This window comes from Polychytrium aggregatum (genome assembly GCF_025602895.1).
Source record: "Polychytrium aggregatum strain JEL109 chromosome Unknown BJ171scaffold_123, whole genome shotgun sequence".
Taxonomy (NCBI): Eukaryota; Fungi; Chytridiomycota; class Chytridiomycetes; order Polychytriales; genus Polychytrium; species Polychytrium aggregatum.
In genome coordinates this window covers 29,525-54,859 of record NW_026516325.1, presented here as the reverse complement: position 1 = coordinate 54,859, position 25,335 = coordinate 29,525, and the positions used below count along the sequence as shown (strand labels likewise).

Below are 25,335 nucleotides of genomic sequence, written 5' to 3'. Positions count from 1 at the left end.
AGCAATCCTGCACGATCCGCCCTCGGCCTTGGCTCGCAACCAACCAACCAACCAACCAACCGCCTTGGCCTTGGTCTGGTCGTCCGCTGCAGCCCGTCCCTGTTTCTGCGGCCCGGTAAGTCTGCCGACTCTCCCTTGGAAACCCTGTCCTTCGGGCCCCTGATCGGCTCTGCATGCTGAAATGTCGTGGCTTGCTCGCATCCCACGCGGGCCTGTCCGGTCGCTGGGCTCTGCCATGTCGGCAGCCCAACTACGCCATCACCGCTCGTAATGCCGCCGCCGTTGCTGCTGCTGCTGCTGACTCTGTTTTCTATATTTCGCTAGCCATGAAGTTCGGCAAAACCCTTCTCTCCAACCAGATCCCGGAGTGGTCGCGGTAGGTTGCTGCACGAGGGCCTCTCCTGCGGGTAATCAGCCCTCGCGACTGTCTCGGAGCTCGGCCATCTATGTGCCGATGCAGCTCACTCCGCGATTCGGGCACCTCACCATGCTCTTCAGCCTGCCTCGATCACCGCCGAGCCAGGCCCCCGGTCCATCGGGACTGCCGATTTTGGGCACATGTTGACTGTCTTCCGAATGGCCTCCCTTGGATGGCTGGCTGCCCTGGTGCCGCTCTGTCTTCGCGTTGTAGATACTACATCCTCTACAAAACCCACAAGCGATTGATCTCGGATGCCAAGGCTCTCCTGAAGGAAAAGGGGCTGGCTGATCTCTCCACCCAGGATGCCATTCACGGTATGGATCACCCCTTCCCTCCTCGAACTGCTCCTCGTACTCGCATCCAAACGCTGCCTCCGACCTTGTCATCACAATACTCTGGCTGGCAACACCGTTCTAACAGCCCGCAAACCCTCTGGCTTACCCTCTGCAGTCTTTTGGAAGTCCATCGACGTCGATCTGATCAAGGTCAATACATTCTTCCTCAACCAGCATGAACGAGTGGAGCGTCGACTTCGAGTTTGTAAGTGAACTGCGTCTCCTATCAGCGTCACATCTTGCGCTATTGTCGCATCGATGATCGAGCTGTGGCTGTGTCGGCTCCGTCTGCGGAGCTGCATCAGGGCATCCAGGCCTCATCCCTAAACCAACACACACCCTCCCTGCTTGCATCCAGGCCGCGACCGTCTCCACCAGTATGATGACGAATCATTCTCAAAGTATTCGGCTGAGAGCCATCATGCCTTCCTGGATGCCTTGAAGGAGACGCGCGATCTGCTCCACATGGCGATCCGGTACTCGGACACCAATTACAACGGATTCCGGAAGATTGCCAAAAAGTGCGCATTGCTCTGCTTCCACCGCTGCGGATGCCAGTTGGATGCCCGAGCACGCATCTGATGATTGCAGTACTCATCGTCTCGCGATACCATCATCAGATTCGACAAGAAGCTCGGTCAGCAGACTCTCAAAGATTTCCTCGTGACCAAGGTAGCCAGCGATAGAGGCTCCTCCCACAGTTCAGTCTGGGGATGCAGATCCACTGATGTCTAGACTCTCCTGTCCGCGTCATCCAGGTCGATGTCCTGGAGTTTTCAAAAACCCAGGACCTGAACTCGGCTCTCAACGAAATCGAGGTTATGATCATCGAGGCCCACAAACTTTCGGTCAAGATCGAGCAAAAGGGGCACGGCATGATCCGCAGAATGTCCTTCACATGGTCCAGCCACAACGACCTTATCTCCGCCCTGTCCTCCGACAACCTGCCCGAGCTCATCAAGATTCTCGACGAGCCGGTGAGTCTCAGGGTGGCATCCCTGCGACATTTTCGCCCTGCAAGCCTCCTGATGACTGCTGAGTCAAGTGTCGAGCAGCCGCTTTGGGTCTGTGCAGCACGCCAATACATTCGCCGCTCCTTTACTCACCCACAACCACTGTCACTCCGCAATCTCAACCAGGCACTTGCGGGCAGCGCCGCGACCCCAGCCCTCTCTGTCTATACCCCTCTCCTCATCAAGGCATGCCACTTTAGCAGTCCTCGATGTGTCGCGTATCTGCTGCAGAAGGGCGGATCGGTTGCCCCCGAGGCGGGAGACGTCAATGAGCGCACGCTTGTCCATCGCCTTGTCGTCCACGGAGGCGTCCTGGCCACCGAGAGGCATTCGTCTCGCCACAGAGGCGACGAGACCGGTCTCATCGAGACCGTCCTCAACACAAGCACCGAGGCAGTCGAGGCACTGTTTCAGGTTGATGGATTCGGCCGAACGCCGCTGCACTACAGCACGCTGCTCAACCTCCCGCGGACCGCAAAGCTGATTCTTGAGCGCATGCGGACCCACCGAGCTCGCCAGGTCGCTGCAAGTCCAATTCTCGATCCTTCCAACCTGATCGATCTCAAATGGTGCGATTATGATGGCCAAACCCCCGTGTTCTATGCGGTGGTGAAGGGACACGCTGAGGTTCTGAAGGCCCTTGTGGACAGCGAGTCCTTTGACTTGGATGCTCCGATCGAAGGTATGCAAGCCCAAAGCAACGCTGCACCGATTCCGATATGCCGTGACATGTCTCTTCCCATCGATCTGCCTGATCATATCTTCCCGAATCTAACCACGCCACTATTGTCGCTTGATGGGTCTATTCATCCCCAATCCGCAATTCTTGTCTTTGCTGCAGTTACTAGTGACTCCAAAATCGTTCAGCTCTCCAACCGCACAGCCCCACTCAAGCATGTTCAGGTCGGAACCACGCCGCTGGGTCTCGCTTGCACTTATGGCCATGCAAAGGTCGTCAAGCTCTTGCTCGACTACGGCGCTGATGTCGATGCCGTCAATGAAGACGAGGAGGTACGTATTCAGCGGGACTGTGCTAGCCCGCTGTGTCGACGGACCCGCATCCGGGAGCGCCTTCTTGTCTTGGCCAAGTTGTTGATGCGCCATTCTGTGTGCTGTGCATAGACACCCCTGCATCTCAGCTGCAGAGGTGGCTGGGTCGACTGCGTGCGAATCCTCATCGGGGACACAAGCTCGTCCGACGAATTCCTTGGAGCCAACATTCACGCTACCGAGAAATACTTTGGATGGACGGCGCTCCATATTGCTGGTAAGCATCAATGCGCCCATATACGGTACTCTGCCTCCGAGCGTGGCACCATGCTCACATCTGTGTCGTTTGCACCCGGATGAACCACACAGCCATCCAGGGCTTTGCGGAGTGCGTCGAGCTGCTTCTGGACGCTGGGGCCAACGTCTTCACTCCCGATATCTCCGGATGGAATCCGTACGAGTACGCGGTCTTTCGAGGCCACTCCAAGGTCAAGTCGCTGTTTGCCCCCTATCTGGACGCCCAGCCGCCCAAGCCGCCGTTTCCATCGCCGCAGCCAACCATCACCAAGACCAACCCTATCGAGGATGACAAAGGTCGCAATCGACTGCCCACCGCCACCAACACGGTTACATCGTCGCCCATTGCGCCATTCTATCCACCCGTTGCTGGCCCCAGCACACCGCACACAAGCTCGGCGGACGCCCGCTCCGCCAGCATCGTTGATCAGGCCAAACCCGAGCCGTCGGCGCCCGGATCTGCGGCTGCGTCCGTTTCGGAGCGAAGCTGTCTCAAAAACGAGTCCGTGATTGTGATCCATCTCGGCTCGCTCGACATGCGCCACCCCGTCGAACCCGTCGTCCTGGACGAAGCCAAGATCCCAGCAACCTTGGCATCCACCAGCTATGTCCTCAGCATCTCGTGCCAAGCCAAGGCCGGTCAGAACCGCGCCGAGTACAGCAGCGTGTACACCCAGCAGATCATCTCGACTTCCGAAACTGTCTCGTACGATCTACCGCTGCACGAGTCGGTGCAAGACGCCGCCGTCTTTCACCAGGGCCAGGCCCCAGACGGCGACGACGATACCATCATCCACTTTGAGATCAGACCCACGTTTGGCGGCGCCACGCCCAAGCTGGTTGGTCGCGCCTCGGCACCTCTCAAGTATATCGTGGCCACGCCCCTCTGGAACGACGAAAACCAGGTCGATGTCGCTCCAGTGCGCCACGAGCACACCCACGACGAAAGCAGCCACCTTGACGACTCTGCCCGAGGTGACGATGAATCTGTGGTGACCAGCAGCGAGCGACACTACGACCACGACCACGATCTTTCCAGCACCTTTGTCGAGCACGACGAGATCGCCAGTGTCCAAGCCAATCCGTATGAAATCGGACTCGAGTGCAAGGGACCCACTCGGCGGTCTCAGAGCGGCCGCGTGACCATCCCGATCGTGTGCTCCGACAATCTTGCGGTGATCGGCCGGGTGACTTTTGAGTTTGTCATCGTGAATCCCATCAAAACCGCAGCCAAGGGTGGCCCATCCACAGCGCTCCAGAGCCGCACGCCCGAGTTCTTCCCGCTCGAGAAGCCCTGGACGACGCACAAAACCATTTGGGGATATCGCAGCACACAGGTGGGTCTGGATATTGCAGTATCGTGCTGCCAAAAGATGACGCCCTAACCGCCGATGGTGTTGTGGATAGTGCTGTGGATAGTGCTGTGGATAGTGCTGTCGATGGTGCTGGCTCTCTGATGCGCGCACCCTCCCGATCGTATCCGTACTGCCGCTAATGACTCAGCTGCTATAGGTTATTGGACATCGCGGCTGCGGTGCCAATCGGACGCTCAAGGAGCTGAATCGATTTCAGCTCGGCGAGAACACGATCCTGTCTCTGTCAAAAGCCGGCGATCTCGGCGCCACCTACGTCGAGTTTGGTAAGCGAACGCGCTGGATTTCGAAGCATGTTCTTGTCGCACTCGTGCCCTGCCGAGCGAGTCGCATCTGCTCTGTCGCAATTGCAGATGAACAGTCGACAGCTGCTGTACAAGAATAAGAAACCAACACAGCGAGCGGCACTTCGGTCCCGGTATTCCTGTAGATGTTCAGCTCAGCAAAGACAACATCCCAGTGCTGTACCATGACTGTGAGTTCATCTCTATCTTTGTCAAGGCATGCATTTTGAGGTGCCGCTATCGGCTCGGGCACATCGCACCGCGGCTCTACACACCTTGATACCACCGCGCTTACACAACCTCCACGCATCATAGGGACTGTCTCCGAAAGCGGATTCGAGCTGCCCGTCAACTCGTTCACGCTGTACGAGTTCCTGAATCTGCGAGACCGAGTCACTCCCAGCCGCAACAACCGCACGCCACGGGCCCAGCACCCTCTGACCCGAAATCCGAAGCGCTCCAGAAGCGTCGGCGACCGCGACCAGCGCGAGCCACGAGACATCCCAAAGCTTAGTGACCCTGACTATGACGATGGGGCCGGTGCCCGGTATCGCACCCGATCCAAGTTGCCCTGGCCATACAAGGGGAACGGCGAAGGAACCATCATGGGCCCGTTTGCAACCCTTCGAGAAGCCCTGAGGGTGAGCTGGCCGTGATGTAGCTGAGCGATTGACAAGGCGCGCCGTTAGACGAGTCGATTACTGGTGCAGCAGAAGAGAGAGACAGGTCCCAGCTGAAGGGCATTGCCGATCCAGTCCGATCTCACCCGATCCGGATTGAGAGTCCGAGCGAAGGGGGCCGCCGCATAGAACACTCACACGGTCTGCATATGCTCCATGCACATTTCATGACAACCCAGACCGTCCCCAAATCCATCGGATTCAACATCGAGATCAAGTACCCGAACCTAGAGGAGGCAGAGGAATGCAATCTACAGTTTACCGAGCTGAACCAGTTCGTCGACATCATCGTCTCGTGTGTGCTCGAGGAAGCTGCTAGCCGCGACATTATCTTTTCCTCGTTTCATCCCGAAGCCTGCTTGATGGCCAATCTGAAACAGGTACGGTGGAGCAGCTGCATGAGGACAGATGTGTGTTCGTGATCCTGGTGGTGCTGGTGGTGCTGGTGGTGCTGGTGGTGCTGGTGGTGCTGGTGGTGCTGGTGGTGCTGGTGGTGCTGGTGGTGCTGGTGGTGCTGGTGATATGCTGTGATGGGTTGCATTCGTTTGTTGATTTGCGCCATCCATCGATGCTCCAGAGCCAGTACCCTGTGTTTTTCTTGACCGATGCTGGCGTCAAGACCAACTACGATGCTCGACTCAACTCCCTGCGGAATGCGATCCGCCTCGCTCATACGGCCGGCCTGGCTGGTATCGTTTCGAATGTGCAGCCGATCGTGGAAGCCCCGACCCTGGTTCGCGCCGTGAGAGAGCAGGGCCTGCTGCTATTCACCTATGGCGGTGCCAACAACGAGCCCACCAACACCAAGATGCAGAGGGCATACGGCGTCGATGCCGTGATTGTCGATGACGTCTCCAAGATTGTCCGCGGCTTCTCGTGATGCGGTCCGCCGTGGCTCGGTATATAACCACATGCCTCGATGCCCCCTTGCAAATCACCATCCAGAGCCAAAACCATGTCGCTCACAACACTTGCACAAACACAATAATAACGAAGCGGGCCATCCTGCTTCCGGGGACAGCTGTGGTCTCTTCCCTCTCTCTCCCTCTCTCTCCCTCTGAATAAACCCAAACTCACCAAGTGCATCCAAGAGCCCCGCTGCTCACAACATCTCGGTGCTTTGAATCAGTCCTTTGAATCGGTGCCATGGATGGCTCGCATTCAAACGCGCCGCCCCAGTCTGAGTTTGCCATCTCCCTTCTCGTGATCCATCTGCCGACCCTGTCCGTTCGCTGAGCAGCCCAAGCCCTCGCTCGTCGCACTCCTCGTTTATAAACTGTATCAACCATGAGCTTATTGTCGCGAGTGATGCAGTCCATGGAGCGGATCGCTCCCCTGTCTCTGGCTGAACTCTCCTGGGATAATGTAAGTCGCTGATCGATTGCCTCCTCCCTCGAGCCGGCCGCCTCCCTGCTCTCCACGATTAGCTTTCGGCATGCCGACGGCGTGGATATACCTCTGGATCCGACGCTAACAGCGAACCTCTCGATAGGGTACGATAAGCGAATTGCCGTGATGGAGCCAGCATTGGCGGCTGCGGATCTTGACCGATGGCCGTACCGCTTACGAGAAACGACCATCAGTCGGCCTCCTCCTCGAGGCCCCTCTTTCCCGTGCTGCTGCACACCAGGTCTTCCTCACGATCGACCTGACGGACAATGTTCTGGACGAAGCTCTATCCAACCCCTCGGTGGGCGTGATCGTTGCCTATCACCCTCCGCTGTTCCGCTCGTTCAAGCGCTTGCAGATGGCGGACCGCAACCAGCGCATTGCGCTGAAATGCGCCGCAGCCGGCGTCTCGATCTACAGCCCCCATACGTCCCTCGATAGCTTTGAAGGCGGCATCAACGACTGGCTTGCGTCGGGACTCAGGGTGGCCTCCAAGGCCCCGATCACCCTCAAGGAGAACCCTCCTGCTGGTGGGTACAATCGAACGCTCTCGATGCTATCCGCATGCCACTCACCTTTCACGCCGATGCAAGCGTCCATCTGGACATCCCGCATGCGTTGTGCTGACAGTGGTGCTCGTTTTGGTCTCAACTCGATGCCTCGCAGGCTATGAAGGAAGCGGCAGTGGCCGAATCTGTCAGCTCCAGCGGCCCATCCCGCTGTGTGAACTCGTCAATCAGATCAAGCTCCATCTTGGCCTCAGCCATCGTACGTTGCAAGTCGAATACGACTGTTATCGCATATCCGTCCGGCGGATCGAGACTAACCATCCTCCCTGTCTAGTTCGGGTGGCTTCTACGGACCCATCGATGGCGCAACTCGTCCGCACCGTTGGGATTTGCGCTGGCTCTGGTACGAGTGTCTCGCTGATCGCTCCGTGGTTGGAGGACTGGTTTGGATGCCGTTGTATGATCTAATCTACTCCTCGCTTACGCACCCAAGGCTCCTCTGTGCTTGGAGGTACAAAGGCCGATGTGTATTGGACGGGCGAGATGTCCCATCATGAGGTGCTCGACGCTGTGGCCAGCAACACCAGTGTCATTCTCTGCGAGCATACCAACACCGGTAAGTTGAAATGTCGCCATATTATTGCCGCCATCGCCCGCGATCTATCATGTCACTTGCACTCACTCACTCCCGACGGCTTTGGTCGGGGCGATGCCTTCCTCCAGAACGAGGTTTTTTATCGGCTGTGCTCAAGCCCAGACTGGAAGAGCTCCTGAACAACGATGGCGGCCCTGCTGCGACGGTGTTGTGCAGCACGGCCGATACAGACCCGCTCAGAATTGTGTAGAGCGCTGATGACATCAATCGCCGCTGTTTGCATCGATGGACTGCCACTGTAGCATCCACAGATTGAAATAGATGGCCCTGCGCCGGAGGACGGTGTTCACTTGCGTCCACCTCTAAACTGCCAATGCCCAGCTATTACCCAGGAGGGGCGCCTGCAGTATCGTAGCTGTTGCAAGTGCATTTGTGAATCGCCGCAAGGTGGTAATGTGGGATATGCTTGGTGCCCCATGAGGCTGTCTGTTGAGGCTGTCTGTTGAGGCTGTCTGTTAAGGCTGCTTGTCCACGATTTTGTCAACAGCCCGGCTCTGCCCTGATCAATCGCCCAGCCCCGATCTGCCTCACCCATCCAGTCCATGAGCAAACCACGCCCGAGCCAGGCCTCCAGCGAATACGACGTCAAGTCGGTACTCCTGAGCGAGCTGCTGACGTCCAAGCCCGACAGCGTATGTCTCTGCCATGCTCGACGTCCTTGCACCTCGGACAGGATGATCTGCGGCCCGCCTCCATCAAACAGCAGTCACAGCCGCTGTCGAAGGCAAAGCACTCACTCCTTCTGTCGATATCCAGAAAATCTACGTCCAGAGAACCAACGCCAAAGTGTTCTTTCTCTCGAATCGGACACAGACCATCAACGAGACCCGGAGTGAGTCGAGCATGCTTGCTGACTCTCAGGCGGGCCCTTCCTCCGCTAACAACACCTTCGACACCGGACTCTGCACCCTCACTGACTCTCGATATTTTGTGCAGAATCGCTCCAGAGCATGAAGCCAAAGGACCTCTAGAGTAGCCCTGGAGGAGACTTGCCGCTATTCGGAATACATGCTGGCCACCAAAGCTTCACCGCCAGTGCTCTCATGCGTACTGGTCCCCCTCCCCTCCATCTTTCAGCGGCCATCCCAATCAGGCCGAGTGCGGGCGGCAAAACGAGACCCGGTTGCGTCGGCAGGAGGGCGGGAGTCGGTCCAAGTGTCAGTTGTGTTCTCGCTTTCAACACGAGCCCATCGCATCCATTTTCCAGTCCCTGCTGCGTCCATCCGCTTCCCTGCTTGGCCGATTTGATCCTGCCTGGACCCACTTTGTTCCTTGGCGGCATCTTCCACGACTGTATCTGTCCGTTTACCGAAAGCCATGAACACCCTGCCGGCGCTGCCACCAAAATCTGCGCTGAAGCGCACAAATGGCGAGCTCGAACCTGAAGCCCATGCCGAGGGCCGGAGATCATACTTTTTGGACGGTACGAAGGGACGTCGGGCAGGGCATGTTTCCCAACAAACCCGGAAGCGACTCAATGAATTCGCATCACCGGACGTAACTCCTCGCACTATTCGTCGAGGCAACTGACAACGATACGAACTGTGGTCCCGCACGGCGAAACTTGGTTATCTGCTACTGACCAAAGCTAACGAATAGCTCTCTCAAACGACCTTGCTTCGTACTCTCGGGAACGGCTTTGTCCAATGCAGCCGTCCCCCCTGTCGCTGCCGACGACGACGACGATGATGACGAGGAGGAGGGCTCTGTCGCCGAGATTCCCATCGAGGAATTCGAGGACATCTCGGATTCGGAAGGAGAGGAGACTCTCGAGAGGGCCGTCCGCAACATCACCGAGCGCAACTTTTTCGGAGGAGGTTGGTCGCCCATCGGCACTGCCTTCCATATCCCCCTCATCTGCCTGCGTGCGATTGAAAGACTGGCTCTGCTTGGTCGAGTCCGTCGCGTCGGGATAGTAACGATGCCCGCCAACAGCAGCATCCAATGTCGAGCCCACAAAGTTCACGGATGTGACCGTGAGCCTGACGAAACGGCCAGAAGTCATCGATGACTACATCCGCAACTTTTTATCCAGCAAGGGGCTTCTCCTGTCGCTCGAGGCATTCCAGGTGCGCGACCGGTCCCGATAGAGGATGTGTGGGAATCGGAAGAATCCGAACCAGCCACCAACACTGTCCGTGCTCGCTCCGTCCCAGAACGAATGGTACGAATTCCAGCAGAAAGGGAAGCTCAGCCCCGAGGACGTCACGATCGTCCCTGACGTCTACCTTCGGAACCAAGAGCTTGCAGATGCGCTGCAAAAGCTTCGCGTCGACGTCGATAACTACAAGGAAATCGCGACGTAGGTAGAGCGGCGTCGTCATAAGCGCTTCGGTGCATGTCGCTGTTACTTCCATTACAGCGCCAAGTGAGATCTGATGCAGGCAGATCACTGACCCTCCACGATGCTTGCTACCAACGCTCCCTCGCGGTCACTGCTGGTGCAACGACGCCTATGGTCGAGCAGAAAGGCCAGAGCTACCTACGATAAACTTCGAAAGGAGCGCGATTTTCACCGAATGCATCACAAACGAGTCGTGCAGGAAAAGAACAAGCTCATCTCCGATATCAAGCGACTCAAGAAGCACTACGAGGGCTATGAGCCGATGCTGAAGCAGCTCCAGCACAAGTACGAAGTGGCCATGAAAGAGAAGATGCTCACCAAGCTCGAGCGGGACCGGCTTGCTGGTCGGGTACGCAGTGTGTCCGCCTACTTCGGCAGAGATTTATCAGTGGCTCGATGCAAAGATTTGATGGCGCCATAAGCAACATCATGCGCGGAAGCAGCTGCATATCTGTCTTGCGCTCGCATATTGTCCGACGGCGTGTCCCTGCATTGGTCAGAGAACCGCCTGTGTATCCGCAATGGGAGCTCGGGGGATCGCAGCGGCAGCATGTTAACATCATTGACTTGACAGAGTACGGGGATCGAGCAAACCAAAAGCAAGGATCGTGCCCGAAAGAACTCAGGTTTGCTTCAAAGGTCGTGTGGGATTGGTGGTCGGATTACTCTTGCGAGCTCCGCTCGATGCCATGGGTGCCGCTCGCGACCCTGGACTAAACCCGACACATCTACTGGTTTTAAAGCCAAGGACGCCAAGCAGAGGCTCGAAGCATCCTCTCCGACATCGAGCGCCACCGGATCGATCTCAGATGCCAAGCCGGCAGCCAGTCGGTCCAAGCCGAGCAAGGAGTCTGTTCTGCCCACAGAAGATCGGATCAACCCGCATCTGACGGTCGACTACATCCCCACGAAGATCGATCGCCTGAAGCAGGTTCATGTCATCAAAGCGCACAGCATGGCCGTCAGCGGGTATGTGTATTTCGGAGTTGGTGGAGCCGCAGGGTCACGAAATAGGATCCTTGGAGCTGGTTCACACAACAAAATCCACAGAGCGCAATTCACACAATGCAGCGCTCCCCTGCGTGATTCTCGAGCCGCTGGGGGAGTCTAGATATGCCACGTTGCTGCTGACTGAAAGACATCATTGTTCGTGCGGCACCAGTGTCAAGTTCCATCCACGAAAGCACATCCTAGCAACCGTGTCTGACGACAAGTCCTGGAAGATGTTTGCCTTTCCTTCCGGCGAGCTCATCATGTCGGGCGAAGGGCACAAGGACTGGATCGGCGACTGCGACTTTCATCCGCGTGGAACACATCTGGCCACGTCGTCGGGCGATGGCACGGTCAAGATATGGGACTTTTCAAAGGGACTGGCGACATTGACGCTGTCGGACCACACCCAAGCCGTTTGGGGCTGCGCCTTCCATGACACTGGCGACTTTTTGGCGAGCTGTTCAATGGATCATACGGCAAAACTCTGGGATTTGCACACGTAAGCCTGCCACCCAGTGCCGCTGTGAAGACGGCAGGCAGCACAGCCAATGTGTGGAGGCGTTCTGTGGCCGTCTTAAAGCAGTAGGAGCGATCTTGAAACAGTAGGAGCAATGGGGTAACCAGTGGCATCAGATGAAGCAATCTGCCGAGAGTGGGCTCCATGAAACTCACCTTGCACCACTCTCCATCTCGGATGCATGGCCGAACATGAATCAGTGGGAAGTGCCGACAGACTTTCCGAGGCCACGCCGACTCGGTCAACCATGTTGCTTTCCAGCCCTATTCGAACACCATCGTCACCTGTAGTGGCGACAAGACGATCTCGCTGTGGGACTGCCGAACAGGACTATGCTCGCAGACATTGTATGGCCACATGAATGCCATCAACTCGGTGATTTTCAGCGCCAAGGTGAGCTGCCAAGTTGCGCCCGCCGAAAGGGATCCATCGGTCCGCTCAAATGTGTAAATGCCCTGGTGTTTGGTTTGGCTGATCTCATCGAGAGTGCATATTTCGCTTCGAGGAAGCAGCGCCGCTAACAGTCCGAACCGCGCCCTTGGTTTGACCCCAGTCCGATCTCGTTGCGTCGTGTGATGCCGATGGCGTTGTCAAGTTTTGGGACATCCGGAACGTCTCGGAGCTGGACACGATTGACTTTGGCCCTCATCCAGCTAACAAGCTCACGATCGATCCAGCAAGCTCTGCGCTTGCCGTGGCAAGCAACGATGGCAACGTGAAGCTGTGAGTGCCTGTCTGCATCGCCGGCTCGCTCATTCTTTCTACGCACTGCTGCAGGCACATCTATTCTTGCAGGCCGTCGCAATTCATAGCGCGTTCTGATAGCTATGAGACTCTATATCGGTCCGCAGATTCAACATCCGAAACAAAACCGTGTGTCAGGACCTGGTGGCCCATGATGACGCTGTCCAAGCCATTTCGTTTGATCGGACGGGCGAGTTTCTGGTCACTGGCGGATCCGGTAAGTTAGCCCGGGCGCGGATCAATCTTCACGATCCCGAGAGCAGTAAAGTGCGCGATCGGGTCCTGTCCTGCCTTGCTTTATTCGAACCACATCGACGGTCGCCTTGACACTGATTCAGCAACTTCACGCCAAGCTGACTGTGATATCTCGCTTGCTATCGTGCACATAACATCACATGAAACGGTGCAATTGTTTGAAACACCTACCCAGATTGTGTCGTCCGAATATTCCAATGAAGCAACTGGACAGGACGGGCCGGGTCCAGCGGTCTCTTCCACTTGGACAAATGATGGAATAGATGGCGCTTGGCAGATGGCCGACGGTACATTTAGCGCCTGTCAACGCCGGTTGCGTCCATCATATTCAGCGACCAAGGCCGAAGTGGCAGTGCAAGACAACCACACAATCTGCACAGTCCGAACAGTGGCTCAAGATCAGAACGGCCACACGGTCTGCACAGTGGCTCGGGGTCAAAGTGGGGCCACAGCGGTGATATCGGCCGTGTTCTGAGCAATCCGGTAAACATGCTTTAGCAAAGTGCATTTGTATTCTTGGCTCTTCATTCTGTGGAGGAGCTGACGGATCCGTGGATATACATACAGCTTGAGCTTGGGCTGAGTGTACCAGGACCTCCGGTGGGAATGCGGGAAGTGTCACAGACAAGAATTGCCATCCTAGAATGTCTCGCCTAGAATGTCTCGCCGTCCCACTTTTCCCACGGAAAGTCGGGCGGTATCAAGTCAGGCCGGTCCCAGAAGAACCCAACAAGCCACTCCAGAGCATCAACGAGTCGGGGCCCGGGCCGATTGAACATCTGGTGGACAGAGGTTGGGCAAATGTCAGCTTGATGGGCAAGGCGCTGGCGTATGGCCGTCATCCCGACATCGCTGCCAATATGCTGACAGTTGTGGAAGACGAGCGAATAGGCAGAGCGACACACTATTGCTGTGAAGGCCCACCTGGTTGCCGTCCACCAGAGCAATCTTGGGCTTTTTGACCATGATGGCCTTCCACCAGTCTGACTTGGACAGGATCTGGGCCTCCTTGCGAGTCGCCGCCAGGTCCAGTCCGCACGGGGCAATGATGACGATCTCGGGCTGGGAACTGGACAGGGTTTCAAACTCCATACCAAACGACGGGCCTGAGCCATTGTTATCGTCTTTTGGTGGGCTCAGCGGATGCGCTGCACCAGCCCAATGAATCAACTGAGGCGTCCTGCAGTGAGCAAGGCCAGTCTCATTAGCAGTTCGCGGATGGTCCGATGGAGCGAACCAACACAGCCGCCACGATCGATAGCAATACGTTTTCCTTGCAGGCGATCAGGGCTTGACCAAATCGACTCAGCGCACTGCGAGGCACATACCAATGACCGCCCATATAGATTGGATCGGTCCATTCGATGAAGGCGACGTTCCTTCGCACACCGCCCGACTCTTGCAGAAACTTGGCAGCGAGCTCTCTGGCCCGAGTGGCTCGGGCGTCGAGCTTGGCGACGGCCTCCTGTGCGTTGTCCAACAAGTCACAGGCCTTGCCGACTTCCAGGATGTTGTCGAGGACATCTTGCAGACTGAAGGGGTTGAGAGTGACGACCTGACCGAGGTGGGGTACAGCACCGATTGATGATCGATATGACCGGGGTTGTCAAAGTAGACATCGAGAGAAAGGCAGGCAGGGGGCAAGCCGCCGATAGGAAAGGAGAAGAAGCAGCAGATACAGGACATACCTGTGGCGATGGACTTAGCGATTTGGCCACCCGCTGGACAGTGACAAGGTCGATGGCGCAGACGTTGCAGAGATCTTGGGTGAGGATGACTTGCGGATGGAGTTGCTTGAGCAGATCGACGTTCAAGGTATAGAGCGACTGGCCTTGCGACAGAAACTCCTTGACCTGCTCGTCAACCTCCTTGGACGAGGTGAAGGAGGTCTTTTGGCCGGTGAGGATCGGGAGATGCGTGATGGAGGCAGGATAGTCGTCCTCATGCGAGCGGCCGACCATAAGCCGCTCGCCGCCGATGAGACACAGCATCTCGGTGGCGGACGGGAGCACGCTGACGACCTTTGAGATCTTGGAGGCCATGGCGATGCGGTGGTGATCCGGTGGTGATCCGGCGGACGGTCGATTGATCGGTCGGCTGGTCTGTCGGCTGGTCGGTCCGTGGCCGCAGTGGAGCCTGGAGTCTTGATCGAGCAAGGGTCGAGAGCGAGTCTTGTGCTCGGCGGTCTCGCTGGCCCTCGTCCCCGATCGCAATCGCAGCCACACACACACGTCCCGCAGGCTCGGTCGCTTTTTGCCGCCGAGGGCCGTCGCCCATCTTGCTCCCGCATCGTCATTACCATCAACATCACCGTCACCGTCATCGCCGCCATCGACTGCAGATCCGCCATGACCCTCGTGCGCTCGCTGCCGTCCCTCGCCCGCTCGAGGTCGGCCCTCCGCCGCATCGCGCTGCTCCCGACCCTCAGGCTGCCTGCGATCTCGCCATTTGAGTCTGCCGCTCGATCGGCATCGTCGCTCCCCTTCCCGATATCCGAGGAGCGGCTCGCTCCTTCGTTCTCCGTCTCCCACCCATCTCAGCTACATCTGTTCGACGATTCGGGCGATGCTCCTGCCACTCCGCCAGGTGACAGCGGCTCCGGCGCACCGGGCCAGCCTCGAAATGGCGATAATGGCGACGACGGCGACGGCCACTCCGGCAAGGGCAAGAAGGGCTCGCGGCTAGCCAAGAAAAAGTCGTCAAAGTCCTCCGAGTCAGACCGAAAGCCGGCTGCCGCTTCGGCCTCACAAAAGGTGCGTTGGTTCGACACTGCACCCGAGTGCATTGCAATTCATCTCGTATGCCGATGCCGGCATCTCCGGGGATGCCCGGTGCTCTCCACTGCCCCCACCCTCCCGGCGTCCGATCTCGGCCCTTGCGCTGCTCGGATCTCCCAGATTGAGCATCCACCAAGACTCTGACCCGCCCCGGTTTGGCCCCGGCTTGGCCAACCCCATTCAGTCTGAACCAGAGCTGCCCGAGCAGGACGACGACGCCGACCAGGCCAAGAAGCTGCCCGAGTCGGCCGACAAGAGCATCGAGAAGATCCAGGTTCCCAAAGACTACCCCCAGCTGATGTCCATTCCGCTCACCCGTCGGCCGCTGTTCCCGGGCTTCTACAAATCACTCTATATCACCGACCCGCAAGTTATTGCTGCCATCAACAATCTCATGCAGAGCCGCCAGCCGTATGTCGGCATCTTCCTGGCAAAGGACGAGAAGAACGAAAGCGACGTGATTACAAATCTCGATCAAGTCCACAAGGTCGGCGTCTTTTGCCAGATCACCAACGTCTACCAATCCGGCCCAGACAACTCGGCCATTACCGTCGTCGTGTTCCCCCATCGCCGAATCCGCGCATCGTCGCTCATTGCCCCCAACCACCTCAAGACCAGCGCGCCGACCGATCCGGTGCCGATCCCGACCGATGTTCCCGTGAGCACCGCCGTTGAGTTTGACCCAGATGCCGAAACTGCTGCTGCCGAGACAACCCTTGACGAGAGGCTCAAGCGTAAGTTGTTTGGACTGTTGCCAACTGCCGATCGCACTGCAGATGACCAAGCGGTCGAGCGCACAAATGGAATACGCTCGCTGGATATGACCATCGTCCCTGGAGTTGCCATCCTTTCGTGCCTGAATCGCAGTGAGGGTCCTCGCTGCTTCGCTCGACGACAGTGCATATCGCAAGGGATATCACTTCAGGCAATTTCGCCCGTTGCCGTTGTCGCCGTCGCAGTTACCACTCCTTCGCACCAGAAGCAATCTCACTGCCAATGCCACTATTGACCCATCTACCCTCCTCTCTCATCTATCCTTCTTTGCCTCCCACTACCTCGCGGCTCGGTGCAAACGCCTTGTGCAACTTGGCCGCCACTCAGCCTATCTGCCCGTCAACTATCATTTGGCCAACTACAACGTGTCCCTTACTAATGTCGAGAATATGGAGGACGAGCCCTACACATCCAGCAACTCGCTCGTCCGCGCCATTACCTCCGAGATCTTGAATGTCCTGAAAGAGATTTCGCAGCTGAACCCGCTTCTGCGCGACCAGATCGTGACCTTTTCCATCAACACCGGTGGCAACGCCTTCCAGAACACCGCAAAATTGGCCGACTTTGTAGCCGCGGTCTCTTCGGGTGATCCCAAGTCGCTTCAGGAAATCCTCGAGAGCCTGGTCATCGAAGAGAGGCTCCACAAAGCCTTGGTGCTGCTCAAACGCGAGTTGAGCAATGTGAAGCTCCAGCATGAGATTGCCCGGAATGTCGAAAAGCAAATGACCAAGAAGCAGCAAGAGTACTATCTGATGGAGCAGATGAAGGGTATCAAGAAGGAGCTTGGGCTGGATTCCGACGGCAAAGACAAGCTGGTCGAAAAGTTCAAGGAGCGCGTCAAGGACCTCAAGATGCCCGAGCCGGTCAAGAAGGTCTTTGATGAGGTATACTCTGCTTCAATCCAGATAACGCTGCCGCTATCTCGCGACATGAAGCACCTGTGTATTTTCATGCTATAGTGGATTAAATCATGGCGGCGATAGCTGGGCTAGTGCCACTGACTCGGGTTCATATCTGTTCCTGCAGGAGCTGAACAAGCTACAGCACTTGGAACCGGCCGCCTCCGAATTCAATGTCACCCGCAACTATCTCGATTGGCTTACTCAGATTCCATTTGGCAAGTACAGCACCGAGAACTTTGACATTCAGCACGCCCGCACAGTCCTGGACGAAGACCATTATGGACTGAAGGACGTCAAGGACCGTATCCTCGAGTTTATTGCTGTGGGAAAACTGAGGGGCACTGTCGAGGGCAAGATTATCTGTCTGCAGGGACCTCCCGGTAGGTTTGATTGATGGAGACCATTGATATGGCAGGGCCGCGCTGGCAACGGACTGTGCTTTTTCGCCTGGAGTTTGGAGCTTGACTTGACTTGGCTGGGCTCGGCTTGACCCGGCTTGGCTCGGCCGCTTGCTCCAGCTCCAAAACGGGCACCAGAACTCATGCCTTTGAGCGGTCACCAGGTGTCGGAAAAACATCCGTCGGCAAATCGATCGCCCGCGCCCTGGGCAGAGAATTCTTCCGATTCTCCGTTGGCGGTCTCAGCGATGTCGCCGAAATCAAGGGCCATCGAAGGACGTATGTTGGCGCCATGCCCGGCAAGGTCATCCAGGCCCTCAAAAAGGTTCAGACAGAGAACCCCCTGATCATGATCGACGAAAGTAAGAGCCGCCTTGTCACACATACCCCAACGTAGCCATATCTTGTTCACGCAAAGTAGCGCACGCTTGTGGCTGAACACCATGCTAACGCGGCTTCGGGAACTGGGATCAGTTGACAAGATTGGAAAGGGCCACCAGGGCGACCCGGCGTCGGCACTACTAGAGCTTCTCGACCCAGAGCAAAACAGCTCGTTCCTGGATCACTACATGGATGTCCCCATCGATCTTTCCAAGGTTCTCTTTGTGTGTACCGCCAATCTCCTCGAGACCATCCCTGGCCCGCTCCTTGACCGCATGGAGGTCATTACGCTCTCTGGCTATGTCTCGGATGAAAAAGTGGCGATCGCTCGCAACTACCTCTCGCCCCAGAGCCGCGAATCTTCTGGGCTGACCGAAGATCAGGTTTTGCTCGAAGACAGCTCCATCGAATCGCTGATCAAGAACTACTGTCGGGAGAGCGGTGTGCGCAACCTCAAGAAGCACATCGAAAAGGTGTACCGAAAGGCGGCGCTCAAGATTGTCCAGCGGTCCCAGAACGAGAACGTCGCAGTCACCTCGGGCGAAAAGCTGGTGGTCACCGTGGACAACCTCAAGGACTATGTTGGCCCACCTGTGTACACGACGGACCGAATGTACGATAAAACTCCGGCTGGAGTCGTGATGGGCCTGGCCTGGACCTCATTAGGTGAGTGTGCGTTGCAGCAATGTGTGTTCTCAGGACACAATTCACGAGGATGCGAACGGACGACCGTGCATGAGAGGGGAGGGCCATCTTGCAGGGCTCAGAGCGATATTGCAGGGTTGCAGCCGCAGCGACCCTGCAACTTCGACCGTGCGACATTTGCCCACATATACAGTGGGTGGCGTGGCGGTCAGCATCGATGCAATGATGTCGAACAAGGCGGTATCAAACTAACGTGTCTGCGTTGATAGGTGGATCTGTCCTTTACATCGAAAGCGTTCTCGAGTCTGTTGTGCGTGACGATAGCAAGCCCAGCTTCCGACAGACTGGACAGATGGGTGACGTCATGAAGGAGAGCACTGCGATTGCCTATACATATGCGCGCTCTCTGATGAGCCGCCGCTTCCCTGAGAACCAGTTCTTTGACAAGGCTGCGATCCACATGCACATCCCGGAAGGCGCCACGCCCAAAGATGGTGAGAGCGAGTGAGGCGATGTACTCGATACACGATGCATGCGGGACATGCAGGACATTCAGGACATTCAGGACATTCAGGACATGCGGGACATGCGGGACTGGCAGAATGATGCGCACCGTCAGCGAGGGCAACGTGTCGCGCCGGACACCATTGATCACTGCTCAGGAGCGAATACTCACCGGCACATGCGATTGCATCAACGACTTAGGACCTTCGGCGGGCGTGACCATGACCACCTCGTTGCTGTCGCTGGCACTCAGCCAGCCAATTCGTCAAAACGTGTCCATGACAGGCGAAATCACCCTGACCGGCAAGGTGCTCAAGATCGGCGGAGTGAAGGAGAAGACCATCGCTGCCAAGCGGTCTGGTGTCGAGCTGATCATTCTCCCTCACCAAAATAAGGCTGACTGGGAGGAGCTGCCAGCCAACATCAAGGAGGGTCTGGAGGCCAAGTTTGTCAGCTGGTACGATGAAATTTTCGACACCGTGTTCGAATTCCCGGCGCAGTGATAGCACATGCGGCCGCCTCCCTCGCTCAACATCCAGCAATCCAACGCCTCGGTTATGATACACCGTCTCGTCCAGGACTGCCTCGTCTCAGTGCTGCACTTGCCACCACAGCAATGCCAAGCGGCGTGCGCGTGTGTCTGGTGGGGCTGGTTGGACTGGACACGAGGACAGGCCCTGGTGTTGGGAGAGGACTGCATATGCTTCTAGATGGTCGATGAGGTCGAATGCCACATATTCAGAATACAGCAAGTTCGGGGCAGCAGGGCGTCAAAGAATTCCCCCCCCTCCCCACAGACAAGGAGCATCGATTGAGCGATTCCGTTTGGGGTGGCCTTGAGAACACTGGGGTTGGAATGCATGTGTTCGTTGATTGCGATTGGAGATTTAGTGGTACTATAGCATGAAGGGATATCCATCTCAACAAGGCATGGTTGGTCCAGTGGTAGAATTGCCGCCTGCCACGCGGCAGACCCGGGTTCGATTCCCGGACCATGCACTTTTGCTTTCGCTTCTTTTTTCTTCGCTGTCCCTTCCTTCATCTCACATCATGCTCATCCCACTTTTGCCAATCCGTTCGTTGCCTCTTTGGCTTTCTCCCCCATGTCTTTCACTCCTGCACTTTCATCGGCTGTTCATTGTATACAAGAGATCAAAGCCATATATGGAATGTGTTGTATTTTGGTCAAGAAAAATGAGGAATTGCAGCGGGTTGTTAACGAGAACCTGGAGTGAAGGATGCATGTGTTGGCTTGGCATTCCCTCTGCCTCGTACAGCTTGATTGTATGTGGTTCATGAATGATATTGGATCGGGCAACGTACGTGGAACTGGCGTGGCAAAGAAACAGATCAATTGAAAAGGCTAGAGACAACAGAAGACATGACAACATGAAGTGGGAGATGGAGTCGGCGACCGGGAATGTAAACCAAAGGTGACTTCAAACTTGAAGGTAGAACCAGACACCATCAAAGAGCTATCGGACTGATTTAGGACCTGCTCCTGTACTCTTCGGCTTGAATATCGGCAGCGACAGGGAAGCGAGCCTTGGACTTCCAGAAACCAAAGGTGAGATAGACCAAGAAGAGACCGATGCCCATCCAAGCGAACACACGGATGGTGATGGTGGTGCTGCCGCCGAGCCAAATCAGAGCCAGAGAGGCGGCTGCACTGAGAGCAGGGATGATGTTGCCACCGATAATGAAGCCACCGGGGATGCTGAAGCGTCTGGGGCGGTCGCGGTCAGTCCAGCGTAGAATCCAGACCGAGACTGAGACGACGAAGAAGGCAAGGAGGGTACCGACAGAGGTGAGATCGGCAAGGACATCGATGGGAAGGACGGCAGAGGCAGCGGTGACAATGACACCGCAAATGATAATGGCGACAACGGGGGTCTGGGTCTTGGGGTTGATGTGGGCGATGACCTTGGGAAGGAGGCCGTCATTGGCCATGGCCTGGAAGATACGGGGCTGGCCGGTCATAAGGGCAGCCATGACGGAAGCAAGACCGAAGATGGCACCAAGCTCAATGGTGACGACGATCCACTGGGGGGCACCGGCGATCTTCATGGCACCAGAGACGGGGTTCTTGATAGGTACTTGGGCGTATGGAACGATACCAGTCAGGATGATACAGACAACGATGTACAGGGCCGTGCAGATGCCGAGGGAGAGCAGGATGCCGATGGGGAGATCTCGCTGGGGGTTCTTGGCCTCTTGAGCAGTGGTCGAGACGGCGTCGAAACCAATGTAGGCAAAGAAGACCGTGAGGGCAGCCTTGAAGATACCCGGGTTGCCGAAGGTATCTTGGACAGGGTCGTAGGTGGGGATGAAGGGGGACCAGTTCTGGGGTCTGACATAGGCGATGCCGGCAAAGATGAACAGGAGGACAACCAAGAGCTTGAGGGCGACGAAGAAGTTGATGACCCAAGCGGACTGGCGGATACCGAGACACAGGATGATGGTGAGAAGGATGGTGAGGACGGCAGCGGGGACGTTCATGATGGCGTTGGCAGTGGTTCCATCAGCCAGGGTGATGAGGTTGGCGTAGAATCCAGGAACGGGAGTGTTGCTCCAAACAACGGGAGCGTTGACCCATCGAGGATCGAAGGCGAACGGGTTGTTGGAGACATCGGCGACAAAGGAATTGAAGTAACCCGACCACCCAACAGCAACGGCGGCAGAGCCGACGAGGTACTCGAGGATCAAATCCCAGCCGAGAATCCAGGCGATAAACTCGCCGAGGGTGACGTAGGTATAGGAGTACGCTGAGCCAGAGATGTTGACCATCGAGGCCATCTCGGCGTAGCAGAGGGCAGCGAGGGCACTGACGATGCCTGTCGGAGCAAGGCGGGGCAGAGTGAGAAATGAGAGGAGCAGGTCAGCAGGTGACGTTGCATGGGCGTCATGGCGGTCATGGCGGCGGTCGCGGTGTGAAGTTGACTATCGACACATCGATGCAGCGACCACACATCGAGTGCATCCAGTGCATCGCCGAGATCGGGGGTCACATCCATCAACTCACCCGAGATGATAAAGGAGATGATGACGGAGGGTCCGGCCACGCTGTGGGCGACTTTGCCCGTGAGGACAAAGATACCAGAGCCGATGATGGCGGCGATGCCGAGGGCAGTGAGATCCCACCAGTTGAGAGCACGGCGGTAGTTGGTTTCGGCGGCTTCCTTGTCAATGGAGATCAGACTCTTCTTGGCAAAGAGACGCTTGACAAGCGAAGAATGGCCGCCCTGAGCAGGGCCGGACTGGAAACGCGGGAGGGCATAGAGGAGATGGACAAGATCAGTCACGGACTCGCAAACGAACCGAGGAAACGATGGGTGCGAGGGCCAGAAGGGACGAGACGGGCAGGCGGGAGACTGAAACGAAGGGCGGGTGTGGCAGATGTGGCAAATGTGGCAGATGTGGCAGAACAGAACGCATCCAGAGCATGCTGGCCATGAGACCAGACATGTCGCCAGATTGCCGTGTCCCAGCCCCTCCAGCAACCCCACAACCCCACAGCCCCACAGATCGAAGGGGGCACGGCCGTGGCAGCCGAGGGCGGCGTTGCTCGGGTGCGACGGCTGCAGGACCGCGAGTCTGCGAGGCTGCAAGAAGCAGTGGAAGTGTCTGGAGGAGGCGGGAGGCAGACGAGGCAAACGAAGCAAGCAAGCCAGGAGAGCTTGGCCAGAGCCAGACACGACGTGGGCCACGATGGCTCGCTTGGAGACATGGCTCGGACGACAGCACAGACGATACATACAAAGACTCTGACGTTCCCGATCGTCATGGTGCCCCGGTGGGATCTTGGGGAGGAGAGGAGATGGGATGAGATGGGATGAGGAGCCGGACGAGGCAGATGGGGATGGACCGAGAGGGAGGCGACGGGGGTGTATATATATGCGGGCCTGGCTGGGCAGACGGGTTTGAGGCGAGGGAGTGTCGGGAGTCGCGAAGGCCTGTTTTGGCGACGACAACATTTAGCCACCACGCCGACAGGATCAGCAGATGACCCTTGTCAAAGTGGCCAACAAGCGACAGGGCGATGGCGCAAAGCAGTGACGACAGCGGGAGCGGAGCAAGCAGCCGGCAGCAGCGACATCAAGGACAGACAGCAGCATCAGTGGCAGCCAGACGAACAGCGTCAGCATCGGCGACAGCCAGACGAGCAACAAACGCAAGAACAGCAGCATCAGTGGCAGCATCAGTGGCAGTATCGGCAGCAAGCCGAGATAAACCGACAAGCAGTCGCTGCCTCCTGTCCATGAGGCGGTGGCCCGATGGGCAGCAGCAGGCAGCGAATTGCGGCAGAAGTGGTGGCCACGCACCCGCGCCGATAAGGCTCCCCGCAGTCCACAAAGGCCGGCTGTCGGCCGAGGGGAACTATCCAGAGTGATGCTCCAAGATTTCCTGCAGACATCCTGATGCGCCACCTGCAAAAAGCAAGCCATTTGGGGACATGCCGCTGTCCGGCGCGTGCGCGCGACAGGACCATCACACGTGTCGAGAGGTAACCGCAAGTGGGTCGGGCGCATCTCCGTTGGTTGATTGAAAGTGCTTGCGACAGGCACTCATGCCTCACGGAGGCCTGACGACTCCCGAAGAGGACTTTTGAAATGTGCGCCGTTCTTTCGACGTTTTTCCAGAGCCAGAGAGGTGCAGCAGTCTCGATGGCACGCCTCATACGACAGCACGAGCTTGCACTTGTGTCTCCAATGGCTGGCCGCCTGCCGCCGGGTGGGTTCTTTTGCCGCTGCGGCTCAGGCTGACCAGGCGGGTGTGACAGATCAGTCATTTCCATATTCGTCGCTGAACAAATTTGAGCGCGTTGTCAGCCCAGGCGGGACTCGTTGCTGAACGGAGCACAGCTCGATGGCGCACCATGACGCCGCTGAGGCATGCGCTGGCAGTTTCGGAGGACGGTGCACAAGGAGCTCGAGGAGGAGCACAACGGCCATGCAAACAATCAACGAAACCAGCATGCTTGGATGGGTCTGGGGAATGGCGATTTGCCTCGACACCCCATCGTGCGGCCTCGTTCTTGTTTGATGACAATGCAGAAACGGCCGAGGTCCGATTCCGGCTTGAGCGGCGGTTTGACTCCGGAGGCGCCGGGAAGTCGGGAGCCTGGCAAGCAGCCTTGCGAGCAGTCGACACCCTTATACGCACGCTGGCGCTGCCTCACCACTCCCCGCCGGTCGCGCACCTGGCCAAATATGTCTATTCTTGACGGTTGACGCAAAACCACTGGTGCTCAATCGATATACATCACCTATCTCGCTGCACTGGTCTCTGGTTACTTGATCTGTGGCATTTGCATGCGGCGTGCGTGACTCACTGGGCCGAGTCCATTTCACAAGGTTGGGACCGACATCGATAAAGCAGAGGCCATTCATCCACCTCCCATGGTGCTTGAGGTCCGTATTGGCGTAAGGCGTGCTCCTGATGTGACCCGTCAATACAGTGGACAACAGAACGCCGTCCCTATGGTGCCCAAAGCTGATTCGGAAGAGGCAACCGAAGCAATCAAAGTTGAAACTTGAGCCAGACCAGTCCGGCAACCACAACACCAGCTCACCCATTCGATGGTCAGAGAGCGACGGTGCCGTGGGTCAGACGACCAACTCAAAAGCCGAAATGAGGCGATGGAGCAGGCTGGACGATCGTTGGAGAGCGAGCCTCTGAAGAAAGCCAACGAATGGTCTGAGCCCCAGTGGAAAGACGATCAAGAGCGGATGCAGTTGCCAACTCGATGTGGCTCAGGGATGAATGAAAGATCAGGGACAGGCGGTGATGACGAAAGTGTCGGCGTGGGCACTTGGACCACACTCGACTGCTGAGAGACAGCGAACACACCGGCTTGCGAATGACACAACACCAGATTGTCGTGGACATGGGCAAGTGGCTCAGTTCTCCCGATGAGGACGAGACCATGGATGATGCGTCGGGAGGGGTAGGATGGATGGCGAGGATGTTTCACATTAATCGTTGGTGCCGGAAAACTCAGAGCGAGGCTTGCAGACTCAGAGACTTGAGAGCGGGACCTCCGATTGCAGATCCAAGTGCAAGCTTATCGAGTTTCAGAGGTCTTGAGCCCTTCACTCTTGGCGGCGAGAATTGGGTACATATAGGTCGCACGTGGGAAAAGAATATGCAAATAG

The 25,335-nt window shown here is 57.1% G+C and overlaps 7 protein-coding genes and 1 non-coding gene across 8 annotated transcripts; 6 read left to right on the top strand and 2 right to left on the bottom strand.

The window, feature by feature from the left end:
• The first annotated feature begins 56 nt into the window (after positions 1 to 56).
• BJ171DRAFT_467681 (Glycerophosphoryl diester phosphodiesterase family-domain-containing protein) lies at positions 57 to 6,524 on the top strand. The gene is made up of 16 exons (XM_053108564.1): positions 57 to 115; positions 325 to 376; positions 632 to 735; positions 872 to 961; positions 1,115 to 1,277; positions 1,377 to 1,428; positions 1,515 to 1,733; positions 1,896 to 2,451; positions 2,611 to 2,780; positions 2,892 to 3,036; positions 3,129 to 4,393; positions 4,569 to 4,695; positions 4,860 to 4,904; positions 5,029 to 5,354; positions 5,573 to 5,773; positions 5,971 to 6,524. The coding sequence occupies exons 2-16, from the start codon at positions 327 to 329 to the stop codon at positions 6,271 to 6,273; spliced, it is 3,816 nt and encodes a 1,271-aa protein (XP_052961777.1). The 5' UTR covers positions 57 to 115; positions 325 to 326; the 3' UTR covers positions 6,274 to 6,524.
• Positions 6,525 to 6,598: 74 nt separating this feature from the next.
• BJ171DRAFT_563597 (GTP cyclohydrolase 1 type 2/Nif3) lies at positions 6,599 to 8,252 on the top strand. Its single transcript, XM_053113285.1, has 6 exons — positions 6,599 to 6,759; positions 6,977 to 7,312; positions 7,449 to 7,550; positions 7,626 to 7,694; positions 7,785 to 7,907; positions 8,015 to 8,252. Exons 1-6 carry the CDS (start codon positions 6,681 to 6,683, stop codon positions 8,134 to 8,136), a joined length of 831 nt encoding a protein of 276 aa, XP_052961776.1. The 5' UTR covers positions 6,599 to 6,680; the 3' UTR covers positions 8,137 to 8,252.
• An 891-nt stretch (positions 8,253 to 9,143) lies between these two features.
• BJ171DRAFT_606113 (WD40-repeat-containing domain protein) lies at positions 9,144 to 13,266 on the top strand. Its single transcript, XM_053115212.1, has 12 exons — positions 9,144 to 9,369; positions 9,599 to 9,763; positions 9,882 to 10,015; positions 10,103 to 10,248; positions 10,414 to 10,639; positions 10,865 to 10,916; positions 11,034 to 11,259; positions 11,453 to 11,782; positions 12,001 to 12,193; positions 12,354 to 12,523; positions 12,652 to 12,761; positions 12,975 to 13,266. Exons 1-12 carry the CDS (start codon positions 9,264 to 9,266, stop codon positions 12,998 to 13,000), a joined length of 1,884 nt encoding a protein of 627 aa, XP_052961775.1. The 5' UTR covers positions 9,144 to 9,263; the 3' UTR covers positions 13,001 to 13,266.
• BJ171DRAFT_606112 (uncharacterized protein) lies at positions 13,267 to 15,007 on the bottom strand. The gene is made up of 4 exons (XM_053115211.1): positions 14,488 to 15,007; positions 14,128 to 14,354; positions 13,724 to 13,979; positions 13,267 to 13,578 (listed from the first exon to the last, which is right to left on the bottom strand). The coding sequence occupies exons 1-4, from the start codon at positions 14,839 to 14,841 to the stop codon at positions 13,453 to 13,455; spliced, it is 963 nt and encodes a 320-aa protein (XP_052961774.1). The 5' UTR covers positions 14,842 to 15,007; the 3' UTR covers positions 13,267 to 13,452.
• A 78-nt stretch (positions 15,008 to 15,085) lies between these two features.
• Positions 15,086 to 15,821, top strand: BJ171DRAFT_46549 (uncharacterized protein). The gene has a single exon (XM_053108551.1). The coding sequence runs from the start codon at positions 15,148 to 15,150 to the stop codon at positions 15,718 to 15,720; it is 573 nt and encodes a 190-aa protein (XP_052961773.1). The 5' UTR covers positions 15,086 to 15,147; the 3' UTR covers positions 15,721 to 15,821.
• On the top strand, positions 15,722 to 19,787 carry BJ171DRAFT_46546 (Lon protease C-terminal proteolytic domain-containing protein). The gene is made up of 7 exons (XM_053108550.1): positions 15,722 to 16,310; positions 16,678 to 17,234; positions 17,377 to 17,632; positions 17,815 to 18,012; positions 18,125 to 18,697; positions 18,946 to 19,170; positions 19,382 to 19,787. The coding sequence occupies exons 1-7, from the start codon at positions 15,875 to 15,877 to the stop codon at positions 19,681 to 19,683; spliced, it is 2,547 nt and encodes an 848-aa protein (XP_052961772.1). The 5' UTR covers positions 15,722 to 15,874; the 3' UTR covers positions 19,684 to 19,787.
• Positions 19,788 to 20,108: 321 nt separating this feature from the next.
• On the top strand, positions 20,109 to 20,179 carry BJ171DRAFT_t359. The gene has a single exon. It is a non-coding gene; the product is annotated as a tRNA-Gly (tRNA).
• Positions 20,180 to 20,668: 489 nt separating this feature from the next.
• BJ171DRAFT_563594 (amino acid permease-domain-containing protein) lies at positions 20,669 to 22,908 on the bottom strand (the record flags this gene model as incomplete). Its single annotated transcript, XM_053113284.1, has 3 exons — positions 22,499 to 22,908; positions 22,203 to 22,398; positions 20,669 to 22,014 (listed from the first exon to the last, which is right to left on the bottom strand). Exons 1-3 carry the CDS (start codon positions 22,643 to 22,645, stop codon positions 20,669 to 20,671), a joined length of 1,689 nt encoding a protein of 562 aa, XP_052961771.1. The 5' UTR covers positions 22,646 to 22,908.
• Between the last annotated feature and the right edge of the window lie 2,427 nt (positions 22,909 to 25,335).